Raw genomic sequence first — 16,502 nt, forward strand, 5'->3', positions numbered from 1 at the left:
ACTTGCTGCAAGCAAGTGTTCGATAATGGATGGTATAATTGTGTTCGTCAAATTACATTTCTCGGCGTGTTATAGAAATGCGAGAAGACCGGTAGAGAGAAGAGAATGGAGAGGCGCGCCATAGAGTGCCTTATAATTTTATGTCGATCATGTTCACGCGCTTTTTCTGTAATAGGCACCGTCACAGAGAGATGACTTGGCGCTATGTCTTCGAGAATGTTTTCAAGAGTTATTGCTTCACAGATAGAAGCTATCGGAAACCTGTTCCACGCAGATATTTACGATATAAATAATATCGCGCGATATTTTCTTCATTATTACACTCATTCTCGTTTTGTTCTTCGGATATTTTTAAATCGTTTCGTGATCACACGCACTCGCATCTATTCCAAATCGCGTACCCACTGCGGAGTTGAAAAACAACTCTCTTTGTTACATCCATCGCTTCGTATTTCCATTTTTTTTTTTTTTGCTCTTCTTCGCTTTCTGCATTTTCGCAAAAACAATACGTTGCCAATCGTCAGACGATACCGACCGAATCGATACGTCTCGTCGATCGACTTACGCTTCGTCTGCGCTTCGATTCGACCAGCCCCCGCGCGTTTTTGCAGCGAGCGCATTGTTTTCCCGTGAAATTATCTCGTAGCTCTCCGTTGGGGAAAGTTTTGCGTGCACTCGATATTTCGCAAAATAAAATGAACCATCGTATGTCGTGCTCGTGCACGCGTCGCGTGTTCCAAACGTGCGCGACTTACGTCGGCAATTACTCGTGCTCGAAAAATTTCTTGAATAACATCCGCGGCGGTAAATATCAGGTCGTGCACATACTCTTGTTGCTAAGCGCGTAATAAACGACGTCGACTATTTTTGTTTTATTTTGTTTTGTTTTTTTTAATGACGGAGTTTGTTCCCCGAAGCTACTCGCGAAAGACATATTTCGCTTATAACATCGGTGCGCGTTGTCGTTTCCGAGCGTGTAACGCGCTCTCCTCGCTTCCGTCGCGCGGGAATGCGTTCTGGATAATGTTGTTACGCGCCGTCCGCGCATATAAATCTTAGACGCTTACCGCGCGTTTGCCATAAATCATAGACGGAATACGGGATGTATGGCAGAACCATCACTCGAATTACAGATACGGTATGAGATAAACTTTGCGGAGAACGGGTTGTTTCAATTCTTGGCCGAGACATCAATCACACCTCTTTGCGACTTGTGTATATATACACAAGTGAAAAGTTGAAGGGTGCGACTTCCATTTCGGAGAGAACCGAATAATTTCTCTCACGGTTCGATCAATAATTTTACAAAGATGTCGATTACCGTCGTATGAGAGTAATCGATATCTTCCCTCGCGCGAAGAGGAATACGTTCGATCGTCATTCAGCGCTGACGATTTCTTCTAACTGCGGTGTCATTTTCCTTCTCACAGAGGGATAATTGACGCCCGGTCTATTATCTTTGCAAGTCACTCTCTCTCTTTCATCTTTTTTTCTTCTTCTTTCTCCCGAAGACTTCAAGTCTCTTGCAGGATGATGACACACAATAGGCGTCGTCTATATTTGCCGGGGTTATTCATGAGGGACTGTCTTTCTCTTTTTACAGAGGCCGAATGCTGCGTCGGCGAGGCCGCCAGCGAGGCATGCTGGGAACCTTGTTACTGCGTCCTCCTGCAGGACGAGCAGACCCTCACGGCTTACAGGAGCGAGGACATGGCGGTGAGTACATTTTTCCCTAAAAGCCTTTCCGATTCCGCCGGATTTATCTATCCTGAGGCTTTTTTCTTCTCGCTCTTTCACGATGTTGGGCGCGATGTTTCTCGTAAGACGCGCGGGACGGATTTACATCGCCGGAGGGGGATTTGCTTTTTGTCACAAGTTTATTTTTCACAATGCGCGCGTTTTGTTGACGCAATACGATCCCTCTACGTGCGCGTCATATAAGATGACATTGGAAATTTGTACACGATGCCAACAAAGTTTTGTGTAATTGTTATTTTTTTTTATAAATAAAAATATCTGATCCGGTATTGTTTTATAATTCGCGACGTCAAGAAGATCTTCGCGATCGTAATTTAAAGAAATGAAACTGGTATTGAATTTGTTTTCAGTATCGAGCAAAATTATTCGGGAACTTTTGGAAATTCCATCAGCGAAATTTCTGCCTGAAAACGTAGTTCCGATTTCGTAGGGGTCAAAATATACACGTTCTTGAGAACCGCTTGTTGTTTTACACGCGTGTGTTCTCAAATTGCCATGTCGGTCGGAACATGTTCGATCGCCGCCGTAAAATGCAAAGGGGCAAAGGGGCGCCGACCTCTAATTCGATTAGAAAGTTTATACTCCGATGACTGACATAAACGCGAACGCGCGCTTTTGAAGACTCGGAACTTCTGTAACCGCGACCAACGTTACGGATTATTCGGGATCTCTGATGTGTGTAATACGCGCGCACGTGAAGCGTGTGTGCGCGCGCGCGCATCGTACTTCGGAAGTTGTGTGAAGTTCGTTCAGGGAAAAAAAAAACCGATTACGATGTTGCAACGATTTGCGCTGCTTCCCAGGCGCTCGGTGTGTTCCGTTGGATATTTATAGACACAACGACGCGACGTGCAGTGTCGCGTGTACGTACACTTTTTGTTAACGGAAGGGGAGAGGGGAGCATCGTGAGTTGCACGAATTCGATCCCGTAATCCTCGCGCGAATGTCCCGACGTATTTTTCGATCTGACAGTTACCGCGATTAAATTCCGTCTGCACGCGACGTCTGGCTGTTTGAAGCGTTTTAAGAAATGAAGCGAAACAAGAATCCGCTTAATACGCATAATGTATTGTTGTAACAATGTTCTCAAATATTTACGCGAGAAACTGACGCACGTGTGTATTATTCGTAAGACGACAAACGTGAGGAAACATTGTTGCTTTCGGATCCTGGCAAGGTGAACGCGTTAGAGCAGCGTAGATAGCTTCCGGTTCCTAACAACGCAAACACACAAAATCACCTGAACTGTCACGAGAACGTTAAACTTGCAAATTGCACGAGTTACAAATGACTATGTTCCCGCGCGTCTCGGAGTCAAAGAGAATTCCGCGACATTATCTCATAACAAAATATACTAAGAAGTATCGCAATTCTGTTTTTTTTTTGCTTTTTGTTTTTTTTTATGATACTAGCATATCACAGACGTACGCTACGCGCACGTTATTATTGTTTTTATTTTAACGTGTTGTGTCAGTGTACACAACACGTTAAACATCTGTCATCGCAATGACAGCATTATATACGTCTTACAAACCATATATAATACACATATGAGAGATGTCAGATATAACGCATGAAAATCACACTCGAAAAATATTGAGAGGAAGAAGAGAAAAAACAACACTAACTCATGTAACTGTACTTGAGTCACGTGTTTTTAAAAATGTGACAAAAGTAAAGTCACGTGTTGTTTTTCTTCTCTTCACTGTCACGTGATCTTTAGTTATGTGTCTTTAGTCACATTTTTAAAGACACATAACTAAAGTACAGTCACGTGACGTTTTTCCACTCTTTTTTCTTACTATTTTTTGAGTGTAATTTTCATGCGTTATTTCTGACACCTCTCATACGTGTATTATATATGGTTTGTAAGACCGTCATGCTTTGTTCTGTTTCTCTGTGTGTTGACGAGTACCTACTGTGATATTGCTCCATAAAAATCTCCTCACTTCTCAATCGCATGAATTTCGCGTATAAGAAACAAAACCGTGCCTCTTGATTTGTACAACATAAATCGAGAAACACATCCGAGAAACGTCCAATCAGCGTCGAGATAAAAATGGCAATAATCAATATCGAAAGTATCGATTGTGATTATTTACACACGCTTTTTCTGGTAGGATTGACTACCACGTTTCCAAATATACCGACCAATTGAATTTTCGATCGGGCAAGAATTCGCGAGATCGAGACTCGAGGCGTCCCGTGAAGAAGAACGGGAAGAGACGTTGAGAAAATCGAGACGTCGGAAATTTCAAGTTTTGGGATTGTTTCGCTCCCCCGGTGTCTTCCTCGTCTCGGGTACCCAATTTCTTTTTTCCTCTCTTCGCTCGAACCTTCTCTTCGCTCGGATAGTGTGAACTCCGACCATTACTTGAAGTAGCGGTATTATCTCCGCACACACCACGAGAGCTATTTTCCTCTGATTCCGGACTTTCTCGCGCGAGGTTTAAGGGAGTTTTTGCGCGATCGATATTTGCGTCGTATTTCAAATATTAACTCTCCTCTAAGTGACAACACTGTGCAACATATATACCGCGCGATAGAATTCGTTTCCGAACAGTATCGGTCGTGTGAAACTTGTGCAAAAAATCTTAGAAATACATTTGCACTTGCAGAAATGGTCTTGTTACTTTAGAAATATCGTCAGAGTGTATTTCACGAAAGAATTTGATGATAAGTCTCTTTCTTTCTACTCTTTCGAGATGCTAATACACAACAAATTGTCGACGTATAACGAAAGTCTCTAGAAAAGGGGCCCGGAGTCACAGCGGAAACGCTCAGTGGCTGTTTCGTCGTTTCGATTTCGCGGTCGCGTGCTTTTTGGCTGACATAAGTGGCAGCTATTATGTATTTAGAGTCGTCTGAGATTCCCGTAGAATTTACTTCACAGAGAGAGAGAGAGAGAGAGAGAGAGAGAGAGAGAGAGAGAGAGAGAGAGAGAGAGTGCGCGCGCTTCTCTTTTCCTCCTCGTATTTCACGTGAGAGAACTTCACGAATTTATTCCTGTGTGCAGGATCCCCCCTGCTTGTATTCAGCGATCGTTCTTAGGGCGCCTCGAGTATAGGCGTCCTCTCCTTTTCGCGAAAAGGGATTTTTCTCGGTAACGAGAGTCGACAACGATGGCTTTTCACGAGCATCATCGAGCTGCCCCCGTCTTTTCGAGCTTTCAATTCGCACGACAAATTGAATAAACCGCGTTGTTAGTAAATGTTTCAAATGTACGTTTAAAAAAATAAATAAATAACAAAAACGCGCACTTTTAAAATATATTTTCTCTCTCTCTCTCTCTCTCTCTCTCTCTCTCTCTCTCTCTTTCTCTCGCATTGCGTAGCGTCAATACAAATTGTCTGAAAACTTTCGTCTCGCTTTGTAACGATGTAATTTCGCGGAATCTTTTGCTAAACTAAAACACCGCACAATCAGCCGAGAACCAAATGAATTCGTTGAATTCATCGTAAATGGAATGCACCGGATGGCTCGCGATATGGACTGCAAGTTCTTCGTTGTCTGTCGTCGACGGCACGCTTTGGGAGCAGTTGCCCGCTTACACACACACACACATACAATCCCGGTTTGGCAGTCAAAGGTCGAGCTGAATGCACGATCGCGCGCACGTCGTTCCCGCGCGCGCACGACGACGATCCGTCGTCGGCATTATTACGCGAAACCCGCGCGCGCTGAACACACAACGACGAACTCTCTCGCCGAACTAAGTCCATTCAAAACGGACTGTCCTTCGAAGCGCGCCTGCCTTCTCAGCTCGCTCCCGGAAGCTCCTGCAAATCCCCAGAGTTAGGTCCTTAACTCTCCCCGGGGAAACTCGTGCGATACGCGATGTCGACGGCTTAGCTAATACCAATATTACGACGCGTTCACGTCGGACTCGGCAAAACTTGTTTTTGCAAATGCCGCGTTTCCGTTGTTCCCCGAGAGCAATTACGTTTGCCGAGCTTTCTTTTATTGTCGGCTTTTCACGGTTATCGACGCGATCTCTGCCTGCGAGGCGATTTATTTCCCCCGTAAATGGAACGATCGTTTCTATTGCCTCGATCGACTCTTTTTTTTTCTTTATTTTTTTTCTGGAACGAACATCGTTCCAGTTTGTAGTCGATTCGCGAAGTGTATGCATCGGCGAGGAGAGTTCTCCGTATTTAAATAAGCGACTTGATGAGAGAGAATCGATAGCAGAAGAGATCAACGTTTCCGCATAAAATAAACATGTACGTTTCGCTCGTCTCTCTCTCTTTCTCTCTCTCTCTCTCTCTCTCTCTCTCTCTATCTCTACAATCGAGCGTCTGGGACGAAATGAAACCTGTTCGTGTTGCGAAACGGACGGGGGATACGAGGAAACTCAAGCTCTCAGCGACTCGAATTATCATTCGGACGTGTTACTCGAGCTCGTGAAGATTTCGGTGGATTTCTCAACGCGGCAAGTCTGTGTGTTGCCGAAGGAACACACAGAGTTCTCTCGACGCGCGTTTCAGCGGGTGCGCGCGCGCGCGCGCGCGCAACTGCAAAACACAGAGAGACGCGGAACCCTGATTAGTACCTTCGTCGTGTACCCGGTTCCTTACTTCGAGAACTTGCTTTCTCATCTCTAGCGCGGCGCGTCCCGTCCGTCTCTCTCTCTTACCGTCCGCGTCGGGCTGTCGCCCGCGTCTCGAGACTTCATCTAGTCACTCGGAGCATCTTCTATCCCCGACTACCGGTGCCTTGTTATTACTAAATCAAGACAAGCGCGCGCTTCGACTCACTTCATTTCTGCCCCGACGCGGTCTCTTCCGCGTCTAATCGAGATATATCCAGGAGCACGATCACGCTTCGCCATTCGCCGCGAGAAGCGCCCCAGTCCGCGGGAACAAGGTTAACGTTCGAAGATTTTTTTTTCTCCCAGTCTCGGTGAATTTCTTCTCTCTTCTCGAACGTGACGGAGCTCGAGAGAGAAAGAGAGAAAGAGAACGGAAAGAAGTTTCCGAAGCTGTCGATATACTGTTAGGACTGCAAGTCATCAAAATGAAAAAGAAATTTTGAAAAAAAATATGCTAGACTAGGATGCGACAGTTGGAGCGACAAGAAAAATTTTTTAGGAAAAAAATCTTCTAACGGAGAGAATGTCGCGCTTAGTTTAGAATTTTTTTATGAAAATTACTACCAGATCTATTTTTACGTGTGTGTTAGATTTCGCACCTCTTGGCGATTATACCTCGTCGCAATTTCTTGGAGATTTTTTTTTTTTTTTTTTTTATCGCTACACGTAACGGTCTCCTCTGTTCCGGAACGCGGCGACTCGTAAAGAGCGAGATTTTGTTGCTTTGGTCCATTAGCAACGACTTTACGGTCATAAGTTGGGTACGAAGTGTGCGCCAAGTGCTCGGGCTCTTGTGCCTTCGCAACTTGCTCTGGCTATGCTCGCCGCGTAACACGAAACAACGGAGATGTAAGTAACGCGGGGTGTATAGAGAGCAGCGCAGAAGGCGGATGCAAAAGGGGAGTATTAGCTACGGTAATGTGAACGGGGAAATATCGCGCGTGCTTAATTTACCGAGTGATCCGAGTCGAGGTGCAGCGGGCCGCGCGTTGAGCAGAAAAGATCGTACGTCGATTAACGTTTCCTCGATGAAATTTAATGTTTAATTAAATTGATTGGATTTTAATTCGGGATTTCGACGTAATTCAGTTTTGTTTTGAGATTTTCAAGGTTCGAGAGAGAGAGAAAGAAAGAGAGTTAAGCGAGAATTGCATTCTGTTTTGCCGCGACTGCGCTCGAAAATGCCACAGTCTCCCGGCGACGAACTTGAATATTCTTCCGGTAAATAAGATGCGTCCGCATCTTCCTTCCCGCGACCGCAGAGAGCTTCGACGATGGCATATTATTATCGTTCGTGCGCGCGCGGTCCGATTTATGCATCGCGGTCGGACTCTCCTCGATACGCACGACCAAGCCCGAGATTCATTCCGGTGATAAATTATGCACAGGGTGTCTCGAAAGATAGCGCGCACCCTCTCTCTGTGCTTTCATCCCTCGATAATGGCTCCCTTGATGCATCCAAGGACATCTTCCTCTTGCCACCCATCATCTCACTACGACCAATCACGCATCTCTTCCCCGAAGTTTCCTAAAGTGGTCCGGTTTCCAGTTACATCCGCGTGCGTGGCTGGATGTAAATGCAAAAATCGACGCTTTCACCTCGAAAATGCGCTTCCTCGTTCAACACATTGCGTGACGAAATATCGCGTTTGCGAAATTCGAATATTGTTAATAATCTAACGTAACGAATCGTTCATCTCCGGTGTTTTTGTGTGAAAAAAAAAAATATACATATACAATATACAGGAGAGTACGTAAACACGTCGTTTTTGCGCTTCCGAGCGCGTCGGATCCACGTAATTATGTAACGTTAATTAATTAACGATGCGATCCACGTCCACCGAGCGGCGACGCTCGGTAGTGTTCTCTCGTGCGAAAATAATATGTATGTACATATATATCGTCCCCGATCCGCTTCCCCTTTTCGCTCCGGCGAGTTCTACGGATTTCGCGCGAGAGACGCGCGCGAATTCCACACTCGTCACGTACGGACACGCGAGAAAGAAAACGCAACCCCATCTATAGAATCGTTCCCCGGAGGTCAACGGAGCCGCGCTTTTGTGTATTAAGTCTCGCTTCTCTCTTCCCCCCTTTTCGCCCTTTTACTTCCTGTCCTCCCGCTTCTCGACTTCCTTTCCATCTCGTCTATGAAGCCCTCGCTCGGCTGAAAACGTGAGAGGAATGAAATGTACGCGATTAAGTACATATCGCTGTCTCCTCGGCGCAGCTTGTGCCTATTTAATTTCCTTTTACTATCGCTCACACGTGATTCACTCGCGTTTCTGTTTATTTACGCGCATTTGTCTATGAAAAGTTTAACGTCGCTCTTTTGTTTTTTTTTATTTTTTTAATTTTTTTAATTTTTTTACACTTCCAGCAGCCCGATCTAAGCGAAGCGCGTCTCGTTAATGTTTTGTAACAATATTGTAACAGGCGTCCCGCTTATATTTATATTACATGTTAAAACTGTATATTTTGTTACAAGCAAGAGATAGATTATGCAAATCGGCCCGACAGGCTTTCACAATATTAACGAAGTCTTGAGTGAATTTATAATTCTCTTCTCCTTAATGTGCGAAAGTCACGGACTTGGAAAATTAAATTTATTATCGCTTCCCTTCCCCTTCGACATATATTACCATATATATCGAGATGAATTTATAACGATCGCAGAGAGAAAGAGAGAGAGAAAGAGATGCGCGCGTCTTCCTTTTTTGTACACCTAATATTTCTTTGTCAAATCATTTGCCTCTTCTTTTCGTTTTACCCCTCGTTTGCTGTTGTATTATTAAATTTTTCCTTTGACGAATTCCGACCCCCGAGTGTGATGGCGAGTAGATTGCGATATACGCGCGGAGAACGTCGTCGCTTGACGAGCGACACTTTGATCTTCGTATTCCCGGGACATATATATATCTTGTTTTCTGTTACACACGCGATCTGATACGCGAAGCTGATCAACTAGGTATCACCGTTAGATGGATCAGAGTCCAACCCGCTCGTTTATCTTCTTCGGGGAGAAGGTTAGGATATATCGTCGGCTCATGAAGTCGAAAGTGCGTTTGTTCTCTTACACTCTCTTCCGTGTACGTTTCTTCATCGACCGGTGAGAGAAGCGCCGCCCCCGTTTGCACTCCTGTTCAACCTTTCGTGTTTTTTTTTCCTTCTTCGTGAACGAAGCTTACAAGATCCGTACGGGTATGAGGGTGGCATCTTCATAGAGGGTTTTTCTCGGGTTTCCTCGCGCAGACTACCCGAGACCTAACCCCATACGTACCTCGTAGCTCGTGAAAGGGATCCTAGGAGGATTCGGAGCTAAGGACCTTCTCGACTATCCCGCTAGATAAATCGACCTCGCCCTTTCGCATCGCCTTCCCCGTGAGCTCTCCTCTTACCTTCGGAATCACCCTCGAGAGTGGGCGGAGTCCGACGCACAAACCCGGAGAAATTCGCCGGACGCCTCGATAGCGAGAGGATGAAAGAGAGAAAGAGAGAAAGAGATAGAGAGAGAGAGAGCGAAAGGTAGAGGGAAGAGCTTGTCAGAGGAAAGGCTTGTAAATCTGGAAAGCTTGTTTAACTTCAGCCTCCCGGTAATTCTCGGACGGGGATGTCGTCTGTAATTAACGGGGGGAGGACGAAAACTCATTATAAATTGTAATTGTGGCATTACGCGATAGTGCCTGAAATATTGACCACCGTCGTCGGCTTCTGCCGCTTATTCCGCTTTTCCGAGAATAACGGCGCACGCCTTCCACCGACGTAATAGCGTAAGTGTCTCTGTCATGACACTTTATCGTCGAGACGACGTACGAGCAAGCGTTTTTTTTTTTTGTTTTGTTTTCATTGCAACGCGGCTTTTGCGCGGGATTAATTGCAATAAATTAAAACGTTTAACGATTCGCGCGTGATCGCACACCGCGGAACGAGTATATACGTCGCGAAGCTGACAACTACGTAATTCGCCGTGTAAAAGAGAGTCAAAACGGGAGACGTAAAAGCGAATAAATCTCTCTCTCTCTCTCTCTCTCTCTCTCTCTCTCTCTCTCTCTTTCTCTTTCTTTCTCTTTCGAAGTAAAGTTGCGAAGTAGATATTTCCACATGACAATATTTCACAAGATGCGCCACGGCACAAAACCTCTTTCGCAATAATCTCCGCGAAGCTTTGACATTTCATGTCGAAAGAATGAGAGAAGCGCGCGAGAGCGGAATTTATGCATGAAGGGGGATAATCTACTGATTTCGTAGCGCATGCCCCGGGAGTAAAGGATTCGTTAAAGCATTACATCGATTTAAGAGGTTTCCTAAGGAGATTTGGATCAAGCGGAGAGTCAAAAAGGAGAAGAATTTTCCTTTCGGGCACGTACGTGCGCACACACACACACGTGCATATGCACGCGCGAGAGCCTTTACTAAATTAAAGCCACGGAATCCCCACGTTTCGCATAGTAGTAGGTGTAGTTGCATATTCCGAGCACGTGTGTGTGTGTGTGCACCTCCACATAAAAATCAACCGCGTCCCGACAGGAACCCGTGTAATCTGCGAAAATCACAGATGCGCAATTTGCATGTTGTACGGGATAATTTTAGAACACACGGTAAGCGTAAAACGAAACACACACGCACACACATATAAACACGTTGCCGCATACATTATTCATACCAGGCGGGAGAGAGACGCGTGGCTTTTAACCGACTAATTTTTAACGTAATCCGTCGCGAGACGGAAATGATTAAACATTGTAGTCGCATAATTAAATCCCGTGATTAAAATCCCGATTTCTGAAGAGATCAATTAATATCGCGTAATTTGCCGAATTCGCGAGGAGCGTGAAAGAGAATTGACTCGAACATCGAATCACAATCATCAGAGCGAATGCAATTCGTTATTTGGAATTTGGTTCGTCTCGGTGTGTGCTGTTTTTATCGCTCATCGTTGATAATTCTCTCTCATTTGCGCGCTGATTAAACAAACATTTCCTGTCTCTATAATAATCACGTTAGTGTATTATTTACCGCGCGGACTGTATTATTGAGAACATTAAATTCATCCCGAAAGAGAGCGCTGCGTCCCCTCTCCCCGAATGGGATGGAAACGCCGGGCCCGCCGCCCAATAATCTCTACGGCTTAATGCCAGCGGTGTTGTACCAAAGGGAACACAGGCAGTCGCTACGAAGCTTAACTGCCAGACGCGCGCGAGAGAGGCCGCGGAAGATCAGAAGGTCGCGGTATTTCGTGGCCGGGAGATCGAGAGAGGGTGCTTTTATATATATAGACGGCTTTTATACATATATATATATATATATATATATATATATATATATATATATATATATGAAAGAGAAGGGAGAGGGGAAGAGAAACGGTAGCAATGGGGTGCATTTATATAAGGCCAGCCTCGAGCGTCGCGTCGAGCAAACGGGAGAGAGGGAAGGGGGTAAATATAAGCCGGATGGGATATTATCGAGCTGATATAGAAAGGTCGGTATTTTCTGTCGTGAGGTGAGGTATTTTCCGTCATTGTTTAGCGCGACGCGTGTCGTTGTCGTCAGAAATTGCGAAATCTCATTTCGCCCGCTTTTGTACGAGTTCGTTGACGCGAAAACACGAGCGGCACAATACGTGCGAAATAAATAAGCAATGAAATAAATTTCTTATTGCGGTATAATTTTTTTTTTCAAGAGCAATGCTGTTAAAAATTGACACGAGAAATGTCGAATATAAATCGCAATATTATTTTACGCTAAAGTTTCGATCATTTCGGGACAAACTTGTGTTCTGTCTCGGTTTGAAAACATTGCGCGCACGTGCTACTAGAGCAAAAGCGCTATAGGGAAAAAGCAACTGCCCGGTCGGGGCCAACAGCCTCTCGCTCCATTTCTTGATATTTGAAGTAGCTCTTCAGAAATTCGAAGTAGCTCGCGATACTTTTTTAACGACACTCGCTCCTCAACGGCGCTGATTTTGGTAAATGACCCGCGGCGGAGCAAGAAACCTCTTCAGTTCCCCGACTGCTACCTATATATCGAGAGAGGGAGAGAGAGAGCGCGCACGCGCGGATGACAGGAATATATTATCAATCCGCAAAAAGCGCCGTGTCAAAGCGCTTTTTATCTCCGTGTGATGTATTTTAAGTGTCTGATGTTTACGTGATAATTTAAGAAGACGAAACGGTTTATAGCTTGTTAGTGACGTGGCCGTATTTCGAGCGTTTATCGAAACATCGTCCGAAACAGAGAGAGAGAGATAAAAAGGTCGGGTTTCAATTTAGAAAAAGCAGATAATGTCAGTGGGAAAGTTGATCGCGCACATGTTGGTTTTATTTAGATAGATCTATCTTGCACAACGTGACCACTACACTCTCCACTTGTGTGAGGAGAGAATGTCGATGTGGAGAGACGCGCGCGCGTTCCTGTTATCGGTCGATACTACTCGCTTGTTTATTGGCTTTATTTAGAAAGTCGCACGAGCGAGAAATTCACCAGTTGCTCCACTTCTCCGAGCGGCAGGTGAAGTGGCTCCTCGTTAGGAATTCACGCGATTCACGCATCTCTCTCTCTCTCTTTCTCTCTCTCTTCGTCTTGCATATATTGCGTGTCCGTTTTCCTCGCAAGTTCTCTTTTCACCGAGCTTTTCGTCGCGCGAGACATGAAGCTTTCAGTAAATACATAAGCATTTCGCGGCTGACTTTTCGTTTCCAGTCCAGGAAGGTCGTTACCCTCCCTCTCTTTCTCGAAAGAAAACGCGAAGACTCGCGCACGCGCGCGCGCGAACGCGTAAGAAAAAAAAAGAAGCTCGACGATGTAAAAGCGCCGGACAAATGTGCCGTCAGAAGCACACGAGGGGGATCTTGCGGTTTACGAGCGCGTCGTTGGGCGCGCGATTTTACAATGCGCCCGTGAACACGAAGCTCGGTCGCAACCGAGTCGTCGTCGTCGTCGTCGTCGTCGTGATACGGCCGCGCTCGTTTTCATTAGGTGACGTTTTAACGTTTGCTTACGCGCTACTAAAACTACATACATACATGCAAAGCTATTAAAACCGTCGCGACTGCATGCCCGGACGCGCGGATTATTCTGGGAAGTTTGTTCGGGCGCGACTCGCCCTGCGCAGATACCGAATACATTTCGAGAGACCCGAAAACAAAACTGCGCTGAGTCGTAAACTGCGCTTTTTCCGTTTAAAATTATTTAATGTACAGTGTACGCCTCTCTCGTTATATTTCAAAAAGACTATGTAAAATACCCGAAAGAAACTTACCACCGGAAACTTTGTTTCTTCGTTATCGCCGTCAAGCGGTTCGCGAAAGTCGAAGGCTCGCGAAATCTCGAGAGACATTTTTCATCGAGGTTCGCGCTTCTTCGTCATCGCGCGGGGAATTCCCGTTATAATCGAGAAAACTTTTTCAATTAATTTACGTCAGAATTAACAGCGGAAGAATAAGAAGAACGAGGCAAACCAGCAGCGCGCGATAAACGAACGGCGGCGTGCGTGTCCGTGTTATCATCGGGGTTGGGAGACACTTTCTGGACGCGCGAATTGATTTTGACGTTACCGCTGCACAGATCGATAACCCGAGACAAGGGAGAGAGCGTACGTGCCACGTCGTAATCGGATCGGCCGAATCGAGGCGGGTCAATCGTACGGATCGAAGCGTCTCTTCGCAATCTAAGCACGTTCGTGAAAGTTAACCCGAATGAAAAGGTTTGATTGGCACGCGAGAGACAGCGTGGAAACAAGTTTATTTGTTTAATACAACGCGCGTATAACCACGAAGCAACGTGTAATATTTACGTCGCTGTGATTATCGTGTATTTTAATTTTACAAATTAGTAAAAGTAAGCTGGTTACGTGAATTACGCGCGCAAAACATATATTATTTACAAATGAAACCCAGATAATTGTATGATAATTATCTGAGAGAAACAATAAGTTTTTAATGAAATCGATTGCACTGACCGTAACGTCCGCATTCATGAGTTTCCTCGAGATTTATACGGACGAAAAAAAAAAGAAAGAAAAGATAAACACAAGTACACAATCCAGACAGATCCTCCGGCTAATCGATCTCTCTGGATCTCTCGGGGCAAAAACTGAATGCGATTAGTAATCAATTTGTATCTTTCCTTTGGACGCAGCTATTCGCCGGGACCGCCTGTATGTTCAAGTCGCACAACAAGGTTTGTTACTCTTTTTCTCTTTCTCTCTCACGCACACTCTCTCTTTACGTTTTGCTAATGCGTTGATGTCACTCCTTTTAATACATCGATGTTCTCCCGTTCCCGTTGGTGTGTGTCCCGTTGGCTGTTTGCTCTGCCTTTTACAACTCCGTGTCCCGAAATCATTCCGCATCCTTCGCAACAGTTCCTGATTAACGTTTCACGATGTTTTGCGCACAAAAGAAACGCGCACACGCTGAATTTGCATCGCAAAGTGTAACACGAGGATTAATTCTCCAAGTTCCCCATTGCCTTGATGCCTCTCTCTCTCTCTCTCTCTCTCTCTCTCCTTCCGCTGTTGTTGCGCGAGGTAAAGGACGATGTTAATTGTTCCGTTGCTTTCAAAGAAGACGAGAGATAAGACGACGTGAAAGGATAGAAGAGCCGGTACGAAAAAGAGATTTGAATTTAATTGAATTAAATCGGAGCAAAAATTCGTTCTGTAAACAAATGATTTTATGCCGTCTCTCTTCGAGCATCCGGCGGCGGAAGTTTCGCGTTTTGTTGCGACTTGTTGTACTTGTTGATTTTTTTTTTCAAACATTGCGCGAAGTAAATACACACGTCGCGATATTTTTACAATAATTGCAATGTGCTTGCACGAATAACTTTGTGTCCACATGTGTTTAAAACATATTTTTACATGTTTGTTCTTTTTTTTCTAAAAGTTGAACATTTAATTTTGCGCTGCTTTTTCGAGATGTTTTTTAGATTGTGTATTTTTTGCTGTCTCGACTACATTCTTATTTTCCGCGAAGAAGACCCGCGACTCTTCAATAACGCGATCGAAAGATGACCGGTTCGTTTCCCGTCTTTCGCGTCGTCGCGTTATATATATCCAGTTTCGTCGTGGAATCAATCGCAATTTCCTTTCCATGCACGTAGTTCTCCTTTCTGTTCCGTTCGCGAGCGCGCATCGCGTCGCAAAAGCGCGATAGCGAAGCACTTGATGGGACAACCGTGTTTATCTACGAGACGTTTGCATCATTGTTGTTGCATTGTCAATAAATAGACAAACGGTAAACAAGCGCGGCATCCGCACACGTAGTTGCGTGTATCGCAAAGCGTTTCGATACCTGTCTCACGCTTGAACCGATATTAAGTCAACGATATTGAAGTCGCTGGTCGGAATAACAAGAGATCGGGCGTGTACAGGGTACATCCGTAATAATAAATCTACAGTCGCGTGAAACGAATTGGTTCGAATTTCGAAAATGAAGAATTTTTTAAATCTTTTTAAATCTCATAAAGATATAGAAAGAATTTATATTACGTCACTAGTATATTTTTATCAGAAAGTTTTTTTTTTTGACAATTTTACTTCGGCGCCAAGTAATTTCGTTACTCGAAATACAATCATTCGAGGAAGAACGTGACCAGTTTAATTTATAGAAAAATTTATTGAATAAAACTTCTTTGACGGACTGTAAATTAAGTATATTTTCGAGAATATCGGCAAATCGTACCATATAATGAGACTACAGCGACATTAACATTCTGAACGCGTTATTAATATAAAAACATTTTCAGTTTCAATCTCGAATAGAATGTGTGTATTTTCAGTCATTTTATGTAATAAATTTTTTTATAAAAACGAAACCGGTCACGTTCTTCGACAGACTGTACATATTGGTTAAAAACATTTGAAGAGTCGCAAGAAAAGGTGTACACGTTCACGTGGACGGGATCGGTTGTGATGTACGAACAATTATGTTATATAAAACGGTCACGTGCGAATTGTTGGAAAAGAATGCGATTACTAATTGTCGCTGCCGCGGAGTTTGTCAGACGTCGGTCGACGACGCTCCTCGACGACGTTTGCTCGTACGCCATTTCTCGGGTAATTGGACACATTCGTTCGCGCGCTCCCGGGACCTGCAGCGCGGTAATTGCAGCTAACGCGTTAAACTGCAGTCGCGCGCGAGCGACCGCAGCT

The 16,502-nt window shown here is 44.7% G+C and overlaps 1 protein-coding gene across 1 annotated transcript in view; it reads left to right on the plus strand.

The window, feature by feature from the left end:
- The first annotated feature begins 1,649 nt into the window (after window positions 1-1,649).
- Window positions 1,650-16,502, plus strand: part of LOC109854461 (probable Ras GTPase-activating protein) — a 147,428-nt gene continuing 132,575 nt past the window's right edge. Inside the window, exons 1-2 of the mRNA XM_020427560.1 lie at window positions 1,650-1,716; window positions 14,486-14,527. Of these exons, the coding sequence (XP_020283149.1) occupies window positions 1,711-1,716; window positions 14,486-14,527 (48 nt within the window). The 5' untranslated portion in view covers window positions 1,650-1,710. The remainder of the gene's footprint in view (window positions 1,717-14,485; window positions 14,528-16,502) is intronic.

Source organism: Pseudomyrmex gracilis, unplaced genomic scaffold, assembly GCF_002006095.1.
Source record: "Pseudomyrmex gracilis isolate BER0280 unplaced genomic scaffold, ASM200609v1 scaffold_66, whole genome shotgun sequence".
Lineage (NCBI taxonomy): Eukaryota > Metazoa > Arthropoda > Insecta > Hymenoptera > Formicidae > Pseudomyrmex > Pseudomyrmex gracilis.